This window comes from Opisthocomus hoazin, chromosome W, assembly GCF_030867145.1.
Source record: "Opisthocomus hoazin isolate bOpiHoa1 chromosome W, bOpiHoa1.hap1, whole genome shotgun sequence".
NCBI classification, from domain to species: domain Eukaryota; kingdom Metazoa; phylum Chordata; class Aves; order Opisthocomiformes; family Opisthocomidae; genus Opisthocomus; species Opisthocomus hoazin.
The window spans coordinates 18,796,795-18,815,428 of record NC_134453.1 but is presented as its reverse complement, the minus strand read 5'-3'; the positions used below and the strand labels follow the sequence as shown (position 1 = coordinate 18,815,428).

Genomic DNA, 18,634 nt, shown 5'->3' with positions numbered 1-18,634 from the left:
TTTAAAAGTCTCTTTGACTTCACTGACCTCTTCATCATCACTGTTACACCAAAAATCTTCAGTCTGCATTCCTGAGCTCGGGTAACGCATTAACTTACGAATCTGCTGGACCTGGGCAGAAGGCTGCATTTTATCTAAAAGCCCACTCATCTTTTCCAACAACATCCTAAGCTGCTGAGCCTCACCCCTGAGTCTAGCATTTCGATATTCTAAATTTCTGTTTTCCCCCAAGAGCTCATCAACTTGGTTTTCTAATTTCTCATTTTCGCTTGTAAGTTTGCTAACCTGAGTTTCTAATTTTTCTCCTGTCTCCTTCTGGAAAGCTAATGCTGATTTCAGCACCTCATTTTCTGATTTTAAAGCTGCATGGTCTACGGCAGAGACCAGAGTAGGAGCAGGGGCTTCTTTAGCTTCTTTTTGTGCACAAGATAAACAGGCGCCTAACACCGCACAAATCACTCCTTTACCTTTACCCGCTCGGAGCTTTTGTGAAAACTGACACTGTTTAACACATTCAACTACTTTCTTTTCGCCCTTCCAAAACTTCTGGGCCCACTCCTTCCCGACTTGGGAAGGGGCACAACCATATTTTTGCAGCAGTTTATCCATGGCAATCCTGTCCGTGACGCCAATTTTCTGTCGCGTTAATTTGGCAGAAAATAAACCTCCTTGCGTTCTAACTCTCTTCACCGGAGTGAGAAGCTAGGTGCGGCTAGGTTTAAATTCTGAGTGATGTCCAATTTGCCACTACCAGTCCAGTCGCATTTAATATGTATATTAAACTACCAGGATTCTGGATACACTAATAGCAGTCTGCACCTTCAGTCCAGTCGTGCTCATGAACTAGCACGGCCGCATTTGGTCGCGTTCAGTGAGAAACTGTGACAACTGGCTACTTAAACAGTGCAGTTTTATTTGTGCAACAGGTATAGAGGTTTTTTGAATTGCCGGTGATAGTGACTGTCTGCAAGAAAGCACGTGCAAATATAAAACGCGTGAAAAGGTTATAAATAATACAGCCTGGCTATAAACATTAGGGAGTAACTATTCCCGAGAAAAAAGCGCTTAGTTTAAGTCTCACCCAAGGCGTCCCAAGGGGGGAAGAAGAAAGGCTCAGCCCGTCGGCCAATCCCGGTTGTCGGAAGCAGTCTGAGGTGGAGTTTACCTTGACTTGCTCACAGTGTTATCTTCTTTTCCTCCGAAGATCTTCTTCTCCGAAAATCCCCCATTTCCCTGGCTATTTTTATATTCTCTTTACCTTTAAGGTGGAGTTTGAGTGACTGTAGTCATACATACCTTTTATCATGATTGGTGTAAAATTCTCTCACTTCACATTTAAAGGTATAGTTTACGAAAAATCGAGAGTGCAGACTCGAAGAGGGGTGGTCGCACCTCGGAGGCGGGTAGCCTTTGGGATGGAGGTGTGTTTTGGTATTAAAATGATATTAAAACGAGCAAAGTTCACGAGAAGATAGCACTTTGGCAAGGTTTCGAAAACCTGTTGGCTCAGGGGGCCAGATGAGCTGCTTATCACTTCAAGACAACCATTTCTTCCCACTTTATCATCACGGAGCATGGCCACGGAGTCTACACTCCGCTCCATCCTCTATGGTACGTTGCAGGGAGTTGCTGTGTTAGTGGATTCCTCGCATGCCTGCTGCAGCTGTGTCCCATCCTCAGAGCTCCTTTTGCTTTTATCCATTTCCTCAGTGGGTGAACACTGCTATGTTTTTCATATAAACCTTAGTTTTCAGATGTAAAACCTTAATTTTAATAATAATTCCACACTATGAAACATACGATAAGCAGCTACCCACAGACCCAGATGAAGTCCAGTGCACACGACACATGTGGAGGAAGTTTGTGCGGAGCGCACCACCCTCATATGCCAACTCACTGGCAGTAGTAGACTGGAAGGGTAAGGAGGCACCAACAGTGGATGAGGTGGCTGTCCAACTCCAGCAATATGATCTCTTCCTCCCTTGTCTCAGCTGTGGAGAAACTGGCCCGGGAGGTGCGGCAAATCAAAGAGAATATGTCCTACTCCCCACCTGTACGGGCCCGCATCTCAGCTATTAGGGGCAAGCATTTCTCTGCTCAGGAGAGAGAATACAGAGGCTACACACCATGGGGCACCCTGTGGTTTTACCTGTGTGACCATGGAGAGGACATGAGGAAGTGGGGTGGAAAACCCACCTCAAGTCACCTCAAGGCACGAGTGCGTGAGCTGCGAGGTAAAACGATCACCAAAGGGGATTCTGTCAGGAAAAATGTCGTTCCAGTTTCCAGCAGCCAGCTCTCCAGACCAGGTAGGCAGTTTGATCTTGATTCCGATCCTCTGGAAGGGACCTCCAAGTCATTCTTACAGCAGGTGAGCAGCAAATTCTCTGACCAGGATTAGAGGGGCCATGCCTCCAGCCAGGTGGAGGAAAGGGACAACCGCTTTTATTGGATGGTGTGGATTCGGTGGCCTGGCACGTCAGATCCACAAGAGTAGAAAGCTCTAGTGGACACTGGTGCACAGTGTATTTAATGCCATCAGAGTTCAAAGGGTCAGAGTCCATTTGCATTTCTGGAGTGACAGGGGGGTCCCAAGAGCTGAGTGTACTGGAGGCTGAAGTGAGCCTCACTGGGCAGGAGTGGCAGAAGCACCCCATTGTGACTGGCCCCGAGGCTCCGTGCATCCTTGGTATAGACTATCTTAGGAGAGGGTATTTCAAGGACCCAAGGGGGTATCGGTGGGCTTTTGGCATAGCTGCTGTGGAGACGGAAGAAATTGAACAGCTGTCCATTTTGCCTGGTCTCTCGGAGGATCCTTCTGTTGTGGGGTTGCTGAGGGTTGAAGAACAACAGGTGCCAATCGCGACCACAACAGTGCACCAGCAACAGTACCGCACCAACCGAGACTCCCTTATCCCCATTCATCAGGTGATCCGCCAGCTGGAGAGTCAAGGAGTGATCAGCAAAACTCGCTCACCCTTTGTCCCATATGGCCAGTGAGAAAATCTACTAGAGAGTGGAGACTGACAATAGACTACCGTGGCCTGAATGAAGTCACACCACCGCTGAGTGCTGCCGTGCCAGACATGCTAGAACTTCAAGATCAGCTGGAGTCAAAGGCAGCCAAGTGGTATGCTACAATTGACATTGCTAATGCATTCTTCTCCATCCCTTTGGCAGCAGAGTGCAGGCCACAGTTTGCTTTCACCTGGAGGGGCATCCAGTACACCTGGAAGAGACTGCCCCAGGGGTGGAAACACAGTCCCACCATTTGCCATGGACTAATCCAGACTGCACTGGAAAAGGGTGAAGCTCCAGAACATCTGCAGTACATCAATGACATCATTGTATGGGGTGACACAGCGGAGGAAGTTTTTGAGAAAGGGGAGAAAATAGTTCAGACCCTCCTGGAAGCCGGTTTCGCCATTAAGCGAAGTAAAGTCAAGGGACCTGCGCAAGAGATCCAGTTTTTGGGGATAAAATGGCAGGATGGGTGCCGTCAAATCCCAATGGATGTCATCAACAAAACAGCAGCTATGTCTCCAACAACCAGCAAAAAGGAAGCACAGGCCTTCCTGGGTGTTGTGGGTTTTTGGAGGATGCACATCCCAAATTACAGCCAGACTGTAAGTCCTCTGTACCACGTGACCCGGAAGAAGAATGATTTTGAATGGGGCCCTGAGCAACGACAGGCATTTGAACAAATTAAACGGGAGCTAGTTCATGCCACAGCCCTTGGTCCAGTCCGGTCAGGGCAAGATGTTAAAAACGTGCTCTACACCGCAGCCGGGGAGAATGGCCCAACCTGGAGTCTGTGGCAGAAAGCACCAGGGGAGACTCGAGGTCGACCCCTGGGGTTTTGGAGCCGGGGATACAAAGGATCCGAGGCCCGCTATATTCCCACTGAAAAAGAGATTCTGGCAGCATATGAAGGCATTCGAGCTGCTTCAGAAGTGGTCGGCACTGAAGCACAGCTCCTCCTGGCACCACGATTGCCGGTCCTGGGCTGGATGTTCAAAGAGAGGGTCCCCTCTATGCATCATGCCACCGATGCTACGTGGAGTAAGTGGGTCGCGCTGATCACCCAGCGCGCCCGAATGGGAAACCCCAGTCGCCCAGGAATTCTGGAGGTAATCATGGACTGGCCAGAAGGCAAAGATTTTGGAGCATCGCCAGAGGAGGAGGTGACACGTGCTGAAGAGGCCCCACTGTATAACCAGCTGCCAGAAGATGAGAAACAGTATGCCCTGTTCACGGATGGGTCCTGTCGCATTGTGGGGAAGCAGCGGAGGTGGAAGGCTGCTGTATGGAGCCCTACACGACAAGTCGCGGAAACTGCCGAGGGAGAAGTTGAGTCCAACCAGTTTGCAGAGGTGAAAGCCATCCAGCTGGCTTTAGACATTGCCAGTCGAGAGAAGTGGCCAGTGCTCTATCTTTACACTGACTCCTGGATGGTGGCCAATGCCTTGTGGGGGTGGCTGCAGCAATGGAAGAAGAACAACTGGCAGCGCAGAGGCAAACCTATCTGGGCTGCCCCATTGTGGCAAGATATTGCTGCCCGTCTGGAGCAGTTGGTTGTAAAAGTGCATCACGTGGACGCCCACGTCCCTAAGAGTCGGGCCACTGAGGAACATCAAAACAACCAGCAGGTGGATCAGGCTGCCAAGATTGAAGTGGCTCAGGTGGATCTGGACTGGCAACATAAGGGTGAACTCTTTATAGCTGGGTGGGCCCATGACACCTCGGGCCACCAAAGAAGAGACACAACATACAGATGGGCTCGTGACCGAGGGGTGGACTTGACCATGGACACCATTGCACAGGTTATCCATGAATGTGAAACATGCGCTGCAATCAAGCAAGCCAAGCGGCTAAAGCCTCAGTGGTATGGAGGACGATGGCTAAAATATAAATATGGGGAGGCTTGGCAGATTGACTACGTCACACTGCCACAAACCCGCCAAGGCAAGCGCTATGTGCTCACAATGGTGGAGGCCACCACCGGATGGCTGGATACCTACCCTGTGCCCCATGCCACTGCCCGGAATACCATCCTGGGCCTTGAAAAACAAGTCCTGTGGCGACATGGCACTCCCGAAAGAATTGAGTCGGACAACGGGACTCACTTTCGTAACAGCCTCATAGACACCTGGGCCAAAGAACACAGTATTGAGTGGGTGTATCACATCCCCTACCATGCACCAGCCTCTGGATATATCGAGCGGTACAATGGGCTGCTAAAAACCACTTTGAGAGCAATGGGGGGGTGGGACTTTCAAAAACTGGGATACTCATTTAGCAAAGGCCACCTGGTTGGTGAACACCAGGGGATCCACCAACTGGGCTGGTCCTGCCCAGTCAAAACCTCAGCGCCCCGTAGAAGGGGATAAAGTCCCTGTAGTGCACATGCGGAACATGTTAGGGAAGACAGTCTGGGTTAGTCCTGCCTCGGGCAAAGGCAAGCCCGTCCACGGGATTGCTTTTGCTCAAGGACCTGGGTGTACCTGGTGGGTAATGCGGAAGGATGGGGAAGTCCGATGTGTACCTCATGGGGATTTGATTTTGGGTGAGAACAGTCCATAAATAAATTGTATAAAGTTAATTGCTAAATAACCCTGTCACTGTCTGTTATCGCTACTATAATTGTTACATGTTGTACCAGTAGTAGCATAGTAAGGATCGCCCACACTAAGGAAGGATGGACTTTTTGATGAAACCTAGCAGAGCACAGCGATGATGGGACTGGACCTGGTTTTCAACAATCGGCATCCAGCAACTTCATCAAGATCGACATCTCCTGCAGACCGTGGGCACGGGCCGCACCAGATACATCAGCCGTGAGCTCCGGATGCAGCAAGTGACCGCCCATCACCACACGTCACCTCTCGTGCCACGGAAGACCATTACGACAGATGGAGCCCGAAGTCATGGATTAAATGAACTCAATGGACACTTTAGAGTGATGATCCATAGACTAAGGGAATGATATCTGGAGACAGGAGAAGTGGTGGTGATCAACTGGACAATGGGGGACCTGGGCATGACGTAGATGGTATGGAATAAGGGGTGGATAATGTCCCGGGTTTGGCCAGGACAGGGTTAATTTTCACCAGAATCCAGGAAGGGCCACAGCCGGGCGGGCTGACCCCACCTGGCCAAACAGAGCCGGGTATTCCATACCATGTGCCGTCATGCTAGGTTCCGGTTGGGGGGGAGCTGGGCGGCGGGAACTCACTCATGGCTCGGGAGCGCGCGGCACCGGTCCAGGAGAGAGCGGCTCTGTTGTGCGGTTTGTGTTGTGTTTTCTCCTCATCTGTATCGTTGTTGTTCCTGTTCCCTTTGTTTGCTGTTCTGTTAAACTGCCCTTATCCCGACCCACCAGTTTTTGCCTGTTTCTTTCCATTCTCTTCTGCACCCCAGCGGGGGGAGGGGCGGCCGCGTGGCGCTTTTGTTGCCGGCCGCAGCCAAACCATAACACACACGGTTCCGCTTATTGTCAGGTTTCCAGAAGTAACTGATGAAAAGCTGTCTGGGAAGTGTCACATTCTTCTGCTGAATAAGCTAAACTGGAAAACCCACTGGAAGTACGCAAGTAGATAAATTTAGATAAAGACTAACGGATCCTTACTCAGCCTGTAGTGATTTCGGTGAGTGTGCCTCTGCTCTGCTCTAATTTGAAGGTAGAGATTATGCACGATTAGAAGTGACTTTTAAATTAAAATATCGCTGTTGTTTAATTGTAACCACCGTTGATATCTTTCCTCTCCTGTTTTTTGTGGTTTTTTTTTTTTCAAATTTTACATGAAACTGTCAGCGTTTTACAGATGTTTTAATTAGATGCTGTTATTAAAAAGAATGCTCTAGTGAGTCTCGGAAAGGGAGAGTTACACTAATTATCTAACTGTTCTTAACAAGCAAGCTGTCTGCTACAGTTCTTCTACCCCAAACCTATAAACAACTGACAAGCAAGTAATCTTTTAAGTCTTTATACATCAAAATAAGGCTGGAGTCTTCCTTACACAGCAACTGCCATTAGATTATTTCCATGAGGAATGTTTTTTGAGTGGTCAGTGAAAATGGCTAATAAAAAAATAACCAAACACCACCCCACCACCCCCCTAAATTTTGAAAGTGAAGATTTCCCCCTGACATTTCTCACTGCATTCCCTTTCCTGGAAACAACACAGCGCTTCCTTCCCCATCGCCGTTCCGTCCTTCGGAGGCAAGGCGATGTCCTTTTGTATAGCAAAAGTCTTGGAAGTTTTCAGTCTTGTGGGGTTTTTCTTTTCAAACGGACTCAAATTCTCTCTGCCAAGCTGTGTACTTCTGGCTTAGGTTCTTTGCTGATGGCTTAGTGTGGGTGATCACATCCAGGAAATCCGCTGTTGTGATCGTGTCTAACCAGATCATGGGTAGGTTGCTGTTACCTAAACAGAAAAAATCCGATTAAATGCTGTTATTATTACCAAAAGGCATTCTTTTATGTTTCTGCCTAATGCAACACTTCATATATGAAAACAAAAGAATAAACCTAGTGAGATGAAGAAAAATTCATATTTTTTGCACAAAGCACAGATGCTGACAGCTTTAAAAAAAGGCCTGATTTTCAGAAATGTTAGCTTAGGTAGATGTTTTAGAAATGTAGTTTTAAAACTTTTCTAAGCAGATAACAGAGCTCCACCTGCTGGGCTTAATATTATAACTTCTAGAGTTGCAGCAGCAGATCAGCATCTCCCAGATCGGATTCTTCACTCGGAGCTGTGGTACCTGGCTGATGATTTTCAAGGGCATCGAAAATTTTCCTCACTGGTCTCACAGCTGCTTCCTTGCACACGAGTTTTATGTCCGAGCCAGAGTACCCATCCGTTTCCTGTGACAGGATCAGAATGATACGTTACAGCCTGCAGGCTTACACACCGGACAGCAATGGCGTTTACAAGCATATCTATTTCATATATATTTGTATAGAATATTTGTAAAGTCTGTTCCTGTCTGAAATACATCTATATACATACATGCACGTGGGTCGGGGCAATCCCAAGCACAAGTACAGGCTGGGCGGAGAGTGGCTTGAGAACAGCCCTGAGGAGAAAGACTTGGGGATACTGCTGGATGAGAAGCTCAACATGAGCCGGCAATGTGCACTTGCAGCCCAGAAAGCCAACCGTGTCCTGGGCTGCATCAAGAGAAGCGTGGCCAGCAGGTCGAGGGAGGTGATTCTGCCCCTTTACTCAGCTCTCGTGAGACCCCACCTGGAGTACTGTGTCCAGCTCTGGAGCCCCCAACAGAAGAAGGACATGGATGTGTTGGAGCAGGTCCAGAGGAGGGCTACAAAGATGATCAGAGGGCTGGAGTACCTCTCCTACGAGGACAGGCTGAGGGAGTTGGGGCTGATCAGCCTGGAGAAGAGAAGGCTCCGGGGAGACCTTAGAGCAGCCTGCCAGTGCCTGAAGGGGCCGACAGGAAGGATGGAGAGGGACTTTTCACAAGGGTGTGTAGTGACAGGACAAGGGGGAAAGGCTTTAAACTAAAAGAGGGCAGATTTAGATTAGATATTAGGAAGCAATTCTTCCCCATGAGGGTGGTGAGGCCCTGGCCCAGGTTGCCCAGAGAAGCTGGGAGAAGAGGGAGAAGGTGAATCGAGCCAGTTGCTGGCCGCAGCCAAACCATAACAGTGCAGAGCGAAAGAAATCACTCCTTAGGTGGTTTGGGCTCGAACCTTGGGAGTATTTAAATCAATGGGGGGACTGGATACAAAGGGGAGAAGAAAGGTTTTATTTGAAAGGGGCATACGTGACTCCCACAGGGTGGAAGGTGGCTTTAGATTGGGAACAACCTCCAGAAACCCTTATAAGTCCTGGGGTTGGTGGACAAGTAGGAGTAATTCCCTGCTTTGCATGTGGGCTAGCTCCTAGATTATATAAGAATTGACACCAAGCTTGGGTCCTGTTGAAGTGTAAATCTTGTGATAAAAAGTGGTACTGTGTATCTAGTAGGCGAGAAGCGCAGTGTCCTAGGTGCTTTCCCCGGACCCCACGGTTTTATAGTTGGGAAAGAACTCATCAAGAAATTGAGGTAGTGAAGCTGGTGTGAGGAAGGGAAAATTTGATTCCGGAAATTTGGGATGTGTGGGAGAAAGATTGGGAAGAAACTATAACGAGTTGTAAAAAAAATAATTCACGTGGAAACTTATTAAAAGAATAGCAAAAGATGAATTAAAGGGGCAATAAGTCACGAAATGGGTAACAATCAGGGAGGAATTTTGAAAAAAGAGTCTTTTAAGCTGTGTACTTGCTCATTAGAAAGACACTGTTGGGACCGGAGACATAGAAAGTAAAAGGACCCTTATCAAATATTGCAATCAATGGTGGCCTCTATATAAATTGGAAGATAGGGCCAAGTGGCCACTAAATGGGTCAATAGACTATAATACTCTTTGCAGCTAATGCTGTTTTTGAGGAGAGCAGGAAAACGGGATGAGGTCTCATAAGCAGATATGTTTTTCACCCTCCAAAACCATCTGGAGTGACAAAGGGACTGCGGAATGATACCACCACAGGACCCCATGGTACTCGCACTTGAGCGAAAAAATAATAAAGAACTCAGAGGTAAACTGAGGCGGTGTTGTTCGGCATGTAGTATTGGGAAAAGATGTATTAAACCTAATAAAATCCATCAGGCGTCAGAATAAGATCTAACTGATTTGTTTAAGCCTCCCCCTCAACCACAGGAACAGGATGCGATCTCAGATGAAATCCCCATTCCTCCGGACAGCCCTGTATCTTCCTGGACTGGGAAGAAATCTGCCTCAACGGCCTGACAAACACCTCTCCGAGAGGCGGTAGGACCTGATGGTGGAACTATGCTAATCAAAATACCTTTTTCCACTACCGATTTAGATGCTTGGAAAACGGTAGCGCAGGAATATCAGGTCGACCCAGTAGGTATCACTAAACACTTCAAATTACAACATAATCCAGATTGAAATGATATACAACTACTATTAGAGCATATGACCGAAACAGAAAAATAGCTAATTTTTAAAACTGCAGGTGATTTGGCTGAGGGCCACTATGAAACTGTGGGAGGTGAGGTTAAGGATTATTTCCCCTCCAAGATCCTAAGTGGGATGCTAACAGGTCTGCTCACAGGGAAAGGTTGCAAGCATACCGAGAGTAGATTTTTAAAGGAACGGAAAAGGCCATTCCCAAAACTATAAATTGGTCAGCTTTATATGCAGTTAACCAAGGTCCTTCCAAGTCCCCAACTGAGTTCCTGGACCGAATGAGGGATGTAATGCTCCGTAACACATCGCTGGACCCTGGGTCAGAGGTAGGAATACAACAACTAGTCTCCCTATTTTGGGGGCAGTCTACGGGAGACATTAGGCACAAACTCCAGAAGTTGCGCCCCACAGAAGGGAGAAATTTGGAAGTCTTACTGGATGAAGCATGGAGAGTGTTTAGCAATAGAGAGGAAGGGTGCAAACAAGGACAGAGGAGAATGGTAGCAGTTGTCAGGGAAGAGGGAGAGAAAAAACCTAGACGAGAACAGTCCCGGTTAGGCAGAGACCAATGTGCGTTGTGTAAGAGGTTTGATCATTGGAAAAGGGAATGTCCAAAAAACAAGGGAAGCGAACGAAATCATCAGACAGGAAGAACGATAGCTCATGTGAAGGAAGATTAACGGCGACCTGGGGAATCCACCCTAGCGGATCCACTGGTTATAATGAAGCTAGGGAAGGAACAACAAGAGGCAGAATTTTTGGTTGACACGGGGGTAACATACTCGGTTTTGAATCAAGCCTTGATGCCCCTGGGGAGTGACTATATCATGGTAAAAGGGGCAACTGGCCAAAGCGAAAAGGCATACTTTTGTAAACCTTTAAAGTACAAATTAGGAAAACAATGGGGCATCCACAAATTCTTGTATATGCCCAACTCCCCAAAGGCACTTCTGGAAAGGGATTTGTTGGAACAATTGGGTGCAAAAATTACATTTGAAAAAGGAGAAATTACTCTGGAGGTGAAGGATCAACAATATATCCAGGTACTGAGTCTATTTCTAACCAGTCCTCCCACAGAAGGAAAAATTCCTGAAGAGATCCTAAACCAGGTATACCCTGGGGTATGAGCCACTGATGTCCCTGGAAGAGCGAAGAATGCTCCACCCGTTGAAGTTAGACTCAAAGAAGGCCGGCAACCAGTAAGAGTTGTATCACTTAGACGGTGAGTCTACTAAATTTCTTGGGGCTCCAAGGGTACCAGGTATCTAAGAAGGCGGCCCAAATAATACAGCGCGAGGTGATTTACTTGGGCTATGAGATTAGTGCTGGACAAAGAACTTTGGGACAGGCCCGTAAGGAGGCAATATGCCAAACTCAGAGACCTCAGACAGTGAAAGAGCTACGGGCTTTCTTGGGAATGACCAGGTGGTGCCGGCTGTGGATTTATAATTATGGACTGCTCGTTAAACCACTATATGCACTAACAGCTACTGGACAAAATCACCTTAAATTGAACAAGGAGACCATGCAAGCCTTTGAACTATTGAAAAAGGCTCTGATGTTGGCCCCAGCCTTAGGGCTCCCAGATGTGAGTAAGCCGTTTTTCCTTTTCTCTCACAAGAAGCAGGGGATTGCTCTGGGGACACTAGCACAAGACCTAGGTCCATACTGACGAGCAGTTGCCTAATACAACTGCGAAGGGTTGGCCTGGATGCCTGCGAGCAGTTGAAGCTGGAATATTAAATATACAGGAAGCCCAAAAATTTACCTTGGGCCAGAAAATGACTGTCTTGGTGTCCCACACGGTATCCGCAGTATTGGAGGCAAAAAGAGGATAATTGCTTTAACCCGTGCCTTGGAATTGGCCCAAGGCAAAGTTGTGAATATATACACAGACTCAAAGTACGCCTTCGGAGTTGTGCATGCGCATGGAGCGATCTGGAAGGAAAGAGGACTACTGAACTCTCAAGGGAAAAACATCAAACATGCAGAAGAAATTTTGAAACTGCTGGAGGCAGTTCAACTCCCCAAGAAAGTGGCAATCATGCATATTAAGGCGCACCAGAAAGTGAGCTCAGAATTGGAAAAAGGAAACAAGCTGGCGGACAGAGAGGCAAAACAGGTGGCCAAAACGGAGGTAAGAGCTGAAGGGGCTTTAATCCCTGACGGACGAATCTCCCTAGAAGGTAAGCCAGAATATACCAAGGAAGACCAGAAACTTATCACAGATCTAGAAGGGTCATACAATAAGGAGGGGTGGGCTCAAACCCCACAGGGAAAACTAATCATTCCCTCCTGTCTGATATGGCATTTAGTAAGGGAAGAACATAGAAAAAGGCACTGGGGAACAGAGGCTCTGTACAAACACTTAATTAGAGAGATTGTGGCCAGAAATCCATATACCACGGTGAGACAGGTGACTCAGCAGTGTGATCTTTGCCTCCAGACTAATCCGAAAAATAACCCTAAACCAGAGATGGGTCAGAATGGAAAAGGTAACGGGCCTGGGCAGCAATGGCAGATTGATTTCACGGAACTCCCAAGAAAAAGGGAGTACCGATATCTATTGGTATTAACCGATACCTTTTCAGGTTGGCCGGAAGCATTCCCAACCAGGACGGCTAAAGCTCGGGAAGTAACTAAAGTATTAATACAAGAGATAATACCACGCTTTGGGGTTCCAGCAACTATGTCCTCTGACAGGGGACCACATTTTGCTTCAAAAATAGTACAACAAATCAACCATCACCTGGGTATAGATTGGCAGCTCCACACCCCATAATGCCCTCAGTGGAGCAGCCAAGTGGAAAAAATGAACCACTTAATCAAGCAACAAATTATGAAATTAGGACAAGAGAGGGACTGAGCCCTTTTGAGATCCTGTATGGATGACCCTATGGAATACAGAAGGGGATATCCATACAAAATAAGGGTGAGATTATGACTTCTTATTTAGTGAAAACAAAATCGGAAAACATGTGGTTGGGACCCGAGGAAGTGGCCTAAATGGACCTGTACAATAGAAACAGATTTAAATAAAATCTGGGAAAAGACCAAGGTGTTACCTGCGTGGCAATTTTAAGTCAGCTTTTGCAGCCATTTCTCCCTTTACTGAGGAACATCAATATCACATAAAACCACGTTATTGCCCTACACTGACAGCACATGCTACCAAACAATCAAATAATTTTAAGTGACAATTTCAACGGCATTCCCTTTAATTTTTCCCCCACCATCACTTTCTCTGTTTGTTGCTATAGAAACAAACACTGGCATCAGGACTGCATGGAGAACATCAGAATAAAGTTGGTCAACACTGGAGACTCACTTGCACCTGCCACTTCTTTCTCTTGTCTGGTCTGACCCTTCACAAGTATGAACAGCTAAAAAAGGCCTCCGGTTGCTAATAAAATGAAAACTAATCTATTTTTTTTTTTTCCTATCAATGTCAGCACTGAGAGGTAACTCTACAGATTGAATCTATCCATTTGTTCCCTAAGCAAACCGCAGGCCAATCACTTCAGCCTCTCTTCAGGAAGGACAATGATATGGATTAGCAGAAAAGAACATGAGAAAATACTTTTTTCCAGCCTCTTACAGGAGAAAGTCCTGGCTGTTCTTGGCAGTGAAATGACAACTGCTCTCCATGCCTGTGCCAGACTCCCTCTGCACCCTATCCCTTCTTTAAACCCCTTGTAATTGATGGCCTTGCTGGACTTGTCAAATGGAAGACGAAAGACAAACTCACAAACTTGGACTGAGGCGTCTCTCGACTGAGGTGTCAAGAGCCAAAGAGCTAACCAAGGAAGTAATTAACTGGTGCTTATCTTATCAGACAAAAGTAAGGGGGGATAGCCCATCACTGTAAACCCAGGGATCTGTGGGGCGGCCGCGGAGGCTGCGCAGCCAGAGATTGCTTCAGAGATTGCTTTGGATAAAGCCCAGATGGCCCCCGAATACACATACCAAGATGCCCGCTCCAAAGGCGTGTCACACTGCTGAGCCCCGCTTCTGACCACACGATGTTCCATGCCAAGAGCCAATCGATACACAATAATTGACTTAGTCCCACCTCGCAAAAAGATCTCCAAACATATAAAAATTGGCACTTGAAAACTCTCTTTGGGAGGAGGAGCCAAGCGAGAACTTCACCTGACGGACGGGTCGACGGGCCTGAACCTCTCTTCCCCCCCCCAAGAAGGGACGCCTTTTTGGTAAGAGTCACGCCTCTGACTTTGTCAGATGTATCCCCGGGAACACATTGTTAACTAAAGCGTTAAACTGTACCCTCCCCTCAACATTATGTTGCATGTTCTTCTGTTGAATGCCCACAGTACCTTGTAGGAGCAAGGAAAACACTGGACAATTTTTTTCTAAAGGGCAGTTTTCCCTAAGTCAGATAAAACTCATCTTTCCATGTCTTTTCCTGGCTCACCGTTAATAAAATAACTGTATTTCCTTAATAACATTTGTGAGACAAAAACTGAGCAGTATTGTCTCTGTGACCAGATGTAAAAAGGGCCCACTTGGTAAACTGTGAGATGTTTTCAAAGAATTTAGAACGTGACAAAGGGCTAAATGAAGAAAGCCTCGGTATCTGGTGAATCTCTTCGCTGTCTAATTGCTCTTTTCTCCCGCAGCAGTGAAGCTGTGACAAACCTTCCCTACACAATTAACTGTTCGTTACTCCGATGAATTGGAAGTGCTCCCAGCTTGGTGAGAAGAGTGATAAAATAATGCTGTTGCTGGAAGTCTCCCTGTATTTAAGGCTGAAAAGTAGGCCCGATGGAGAGGGTCAGAATACGCCCCATTTCGCAAGCACGGCGGTGTGATTTCCATGGCCAGGTACATGCCCGCAGAGTGCTCAGCCCCGCGTCTCGGTGGTCTCCCTTCGGCCGTCGCCTCGAACTGAGCTGCAGTCCCTCTCCATCGCTGCGTACAGAGGTGCTGTCCCAACCCTCTGGACCTCTTCTGTCACAATATAACACCACTGCTGTCGGTGATGCACGTCACTCTCACAGTTCCCACCCTGGAAGTCCCTACTGCCATGCTCTCACCTGGCCCAGCACGCCGTAGTCCAGATCCGTTCTCAGCTCCACTCCCCCGCTGTTGCTCAGAGGGGGCAGCCAGTGCTGGATCATCACCTGTCGTGCCTCCTGACTTGGGAGGTCAACCAAAATCTGCTTTTCCAACCGCCACAGCATGGCAGAAACCAACTCCCTGCAAGCAAAGGAGGAGAGGAATCGTCTCAGCGCGTCTCGTGGCGTTGACAGCAAGCTCCTCGCTGCAGGGACTGACATTTTTCAACCCCACCTGTAATCATCTCAACCTAATTTTGAAAAAAAAAATTCAAAAAAAGGATTAATTATCCAATGTATTCCTGTTAGTGATACGCTGGCTTGTGACAATGAGGCTTAACAATAACAATCAGAAGTTGGCGTTATAGTCCGTGGCCCTGCTACTCACCTGCAGCATGTCTCATCAGCAATAGCCTCTCCCTTTCTCCCTCTGCTGTTAAGGAGACACTACAAATCATCTGTCAGGACTAATTAATTGCTACTTTGGAAGGGATGCTTAGTAGGTCTAAAACACAGACTGAAGGTCTGGGTTGCGAGGCCCATGTTTGTGGCAGAACAAGGCATCGATCTGAGACTGCTCCTGCAATACAAATTATAAATAATACAGCCCCAAAGGAAAATATCCGTATAAAAAGGATCATGGGAAGGATGGGCAGGCTGGATAAAGGTGTCGGTGAGCCAAAAAAACCATGATGCTCTCAACATCAGCACTGATACAGTTGTTTTGCCTAAAAAAACAAGGCCAGAAAAAGGTCAAATACAAAAGACTGGGACTACTTTTCATTTTTACTTGCTTGTGGTGTACAAAGGAAGCTTGAAAGAAAAATGAACGTTTCTTTCCGTTCCTTCCTCTGTGCATTTCATCACCATCTAGAAATAGCCCTTCTTGCCAGTGCCACAGGTTCTATCAAGTGTTGGGAGTCCTGGCACGCCCGCTCCTCTCAGACACCCATCCAAACCTAGTTTTAGTAACACCCATTTTAACCTAGTTTTAGTAACACCCATTTTAACCTGTTTTTTTTTCCCAAATGCTTTTCAGTTGTTTGCATCTAACGGTAACACGACCAAACAGCTGAATACGAATTCCTACTCCAGTCCATCCCTTGTTACTCGTGTAATGGGGGTCTATAAGTACCCCAATCATCCATACAATTTTCAAGAAGAAACAGCTGCTATAAAACATTAACTCACTCGTAAGTCTCTGGTGCCTTCCAGGAGCTGCTCTGAGCTATTATCCTTCCAAGCACCATACCAATCTTTCTCTACTGGCCCCATTCAGCCACAGACTTGTAATTTCAGTTTAAAATAGAATTCAGTCCTCACACCCGCCGAGAAACTCTCATCGAGGGGAAACTCACCTCAACAGAAGCTCTAAGCACCACTTCCACCCTTGTCAGCTGAGCAGAAGCAGCCAGCCATTGGAGGGTGGTGCCTGCATCTGGGATTGTGGATACACTCAAATAAACCTGCCTCCACCTTTCCCGATTCCCTGGGTGAAGTCTTTGTGCCAGCGAAGTCAACATTCAAGCCACTCTTCTTGTATGAAGCTCCTCTTTAATTTACAGGGAGCTGAAAGCCAGCTCAAGACGGATCTGTAGCGCACCAACACAGCCTTTGGTGACTTGTCCTTAGCTTTTGATAGCAAATGTTTTATTCCACCAGTGTAGCACGTGATAAGGAAAACCAAAAATGGGCTCCCAAATCCCCGTCTAGGTGCCTGCCTAGGTTTTTCACAGACCTCAGCACTGGGGGAGCAGAAGTGTCCCTCTCCCCAGAAAGGACCTCTTGCTTTGGGAGAGCTTGTTCCACATGCGCTGAGCCAAGGGCAATGAAAGCGAAGATTAAAAAAGCAGATCAATAGGAACTCAAAGGACAAAAGGAATTCACTCCGATCCATCCTAGTACTTCTAATCCAGGCCTCAGAAGTAAATACCAGAGGTTGCTAATCAATGGCTGTTGGTATATTGATATTATTGATATTTTTAGGCTATTTAAGATGTCTGACATTCAGTGCAACACCCCTCGCACAGGGTCTCACCCAGAACGGACGAAGATCCATGTTAGTCCCCACTCTCCTTCCAAATGTAGTTTTCAGCTCAACTTCTCCTCAAAATTGTTTCGCTTGGCTGGAAATAATTACTCTCTGGCTGGCCAATCCCATAGCTGTTATTTACCCATATTAGCATCCTCCGTGTAAACAGGGCCAAAGTTCTCAGGGTTTTAGAGGCGTCCATGCAGGTACTCTAGACCATCCTCGCAGGCAAAGGACAACCGCAGCCAGAGCCTCTGCAAATACCCTGCAAATCTTCTAAATGGTGATGTTTTCTGTCACCCCTCCTGCTTCAGAGCACTCCTGGGGGGTCTCCCAAAACCCCAGTTTCCTGAACTCCCTAGCCACGTTCTGTAAGTAAGTCTGCTGGTAGACAAAGTTGCTCTATTTATCCAGAAAGGTTACAGGGACCCTGCTTGTTGACTAAAGAGGAAAATAAAGCCATAATATTTTTGTTATCTTCCATGTTTAGGTTCTTTGCTAAATTGTGCTCTGGAGAAAAAGGCACCGACAATGAGCGAGCTTCTCACCCTTGCCACCTCCAATCCTTCTGTGTAGACAGCCTGGGCAGAGCCCCCGTCAGCTGAGGGCTTGTTCTCACTCCACATCTTCTCCTGCTACTCTTAGGGCTTCCCCACAACGTCCCCTTCCATTCTCCTTCCTCGCTCCTCCACCATGCACTGCTGAGGGTGAAGGAAAGGGCTCGTTACAGGGTAATCCCACATCCGACTTGGGATTTTGCAGCCCACATCTCCCTGAACTCATCTTGGCCACGTGAAACGTCCCAGGCCAGGTTGGATGTGGCTCTGAGCAACCTGATCTGGTTGAAGATGTCCCTGCTCATGGCAGGGGGGTTGGACTAGATGGCCCTCAAAGGTTCCTTCTCACCCAAACCATTCCATGGTTCACCCATCCTGAGGTTGGCGAGAGAGAGGAAAGCAGCACTGCAATGGAAGTCAAATTAAACACACTAATACATTAGGAAACGCTCACTACGTGGTTAAGGATCACTTTGTTTCTTCACTAACGAGGCCTTTGTCTTACTTAATTGCATTGAATCATTTCAACAAGTAAATTATCAATAGAAAGTGCCTTGGCTGAGGAGCAGCAGAAAGCGAGGTTGGGCAGAAAGCTCTGGCTGAAGAGGAAGATCAATAGCTGCACTGCAGCTTAGGACAGTGTAAAGAGCTTTGTTTAGGCTTCTTTTCATTCATTGAAAAGCAGCTTGGTATGAAATTTTTTTTCACAATCAATAAATATCCAAGCTAAACAAATCTCCTGAAATCCAGATTAATACCAAATATTTGCAGGAACAAAGGGCTGTGCTGTGAAGCCACAACCTCGGCCTGTAGTGCTAGGTATTTCGAAACTTTGTTGTGAAATATCCCTGCAAAGCTGAAGTCTGAGGCTTACAGTAAGACTGCATGTCGCCTAATACACATAAAAATAATCTGTAAACATACAGCTGAGATCTTACAGGGGGTTCCAACCCCGCCGATG

The 18,634-nt window shown here is 47.1% G+C and overlaps 1 protein-coding gene across 1 annotated transcript in view; it reads right to left on the bottom strand.

Annotated features, from left to right (window-relative positions):
- Positions 1-6,838: 6,838 nt before the first annotated feature.
- The window catches only part of LOC142365455 (katanin p60 ATPase-containing subunit A-like 2), a 66,646-nt gene continuing 54,850 nt past the window's right edge, over positions 6,839-18,634 (bottom strand). The window contains exons 12-14 of the mRNA XM_075446288.1: positions 15,064-15,226; positions 7,768-7,870; positions 6,839-7,427 (exon numbers count right to left, since the gene is read on the bottom strand). Coding sequence (XP_075302403.1) covers positions 7,288-7,427; positions 7,768-7,870; positions 15,064-15,226 — 406 coding nt within the window. The 3' untranslated portion in view covers positions 6,839-7,287. The remainder of the gene's footprint in view (positions 7,428-7,767; positions 7,871-15,063; positions 15,227-18,634) is intronic.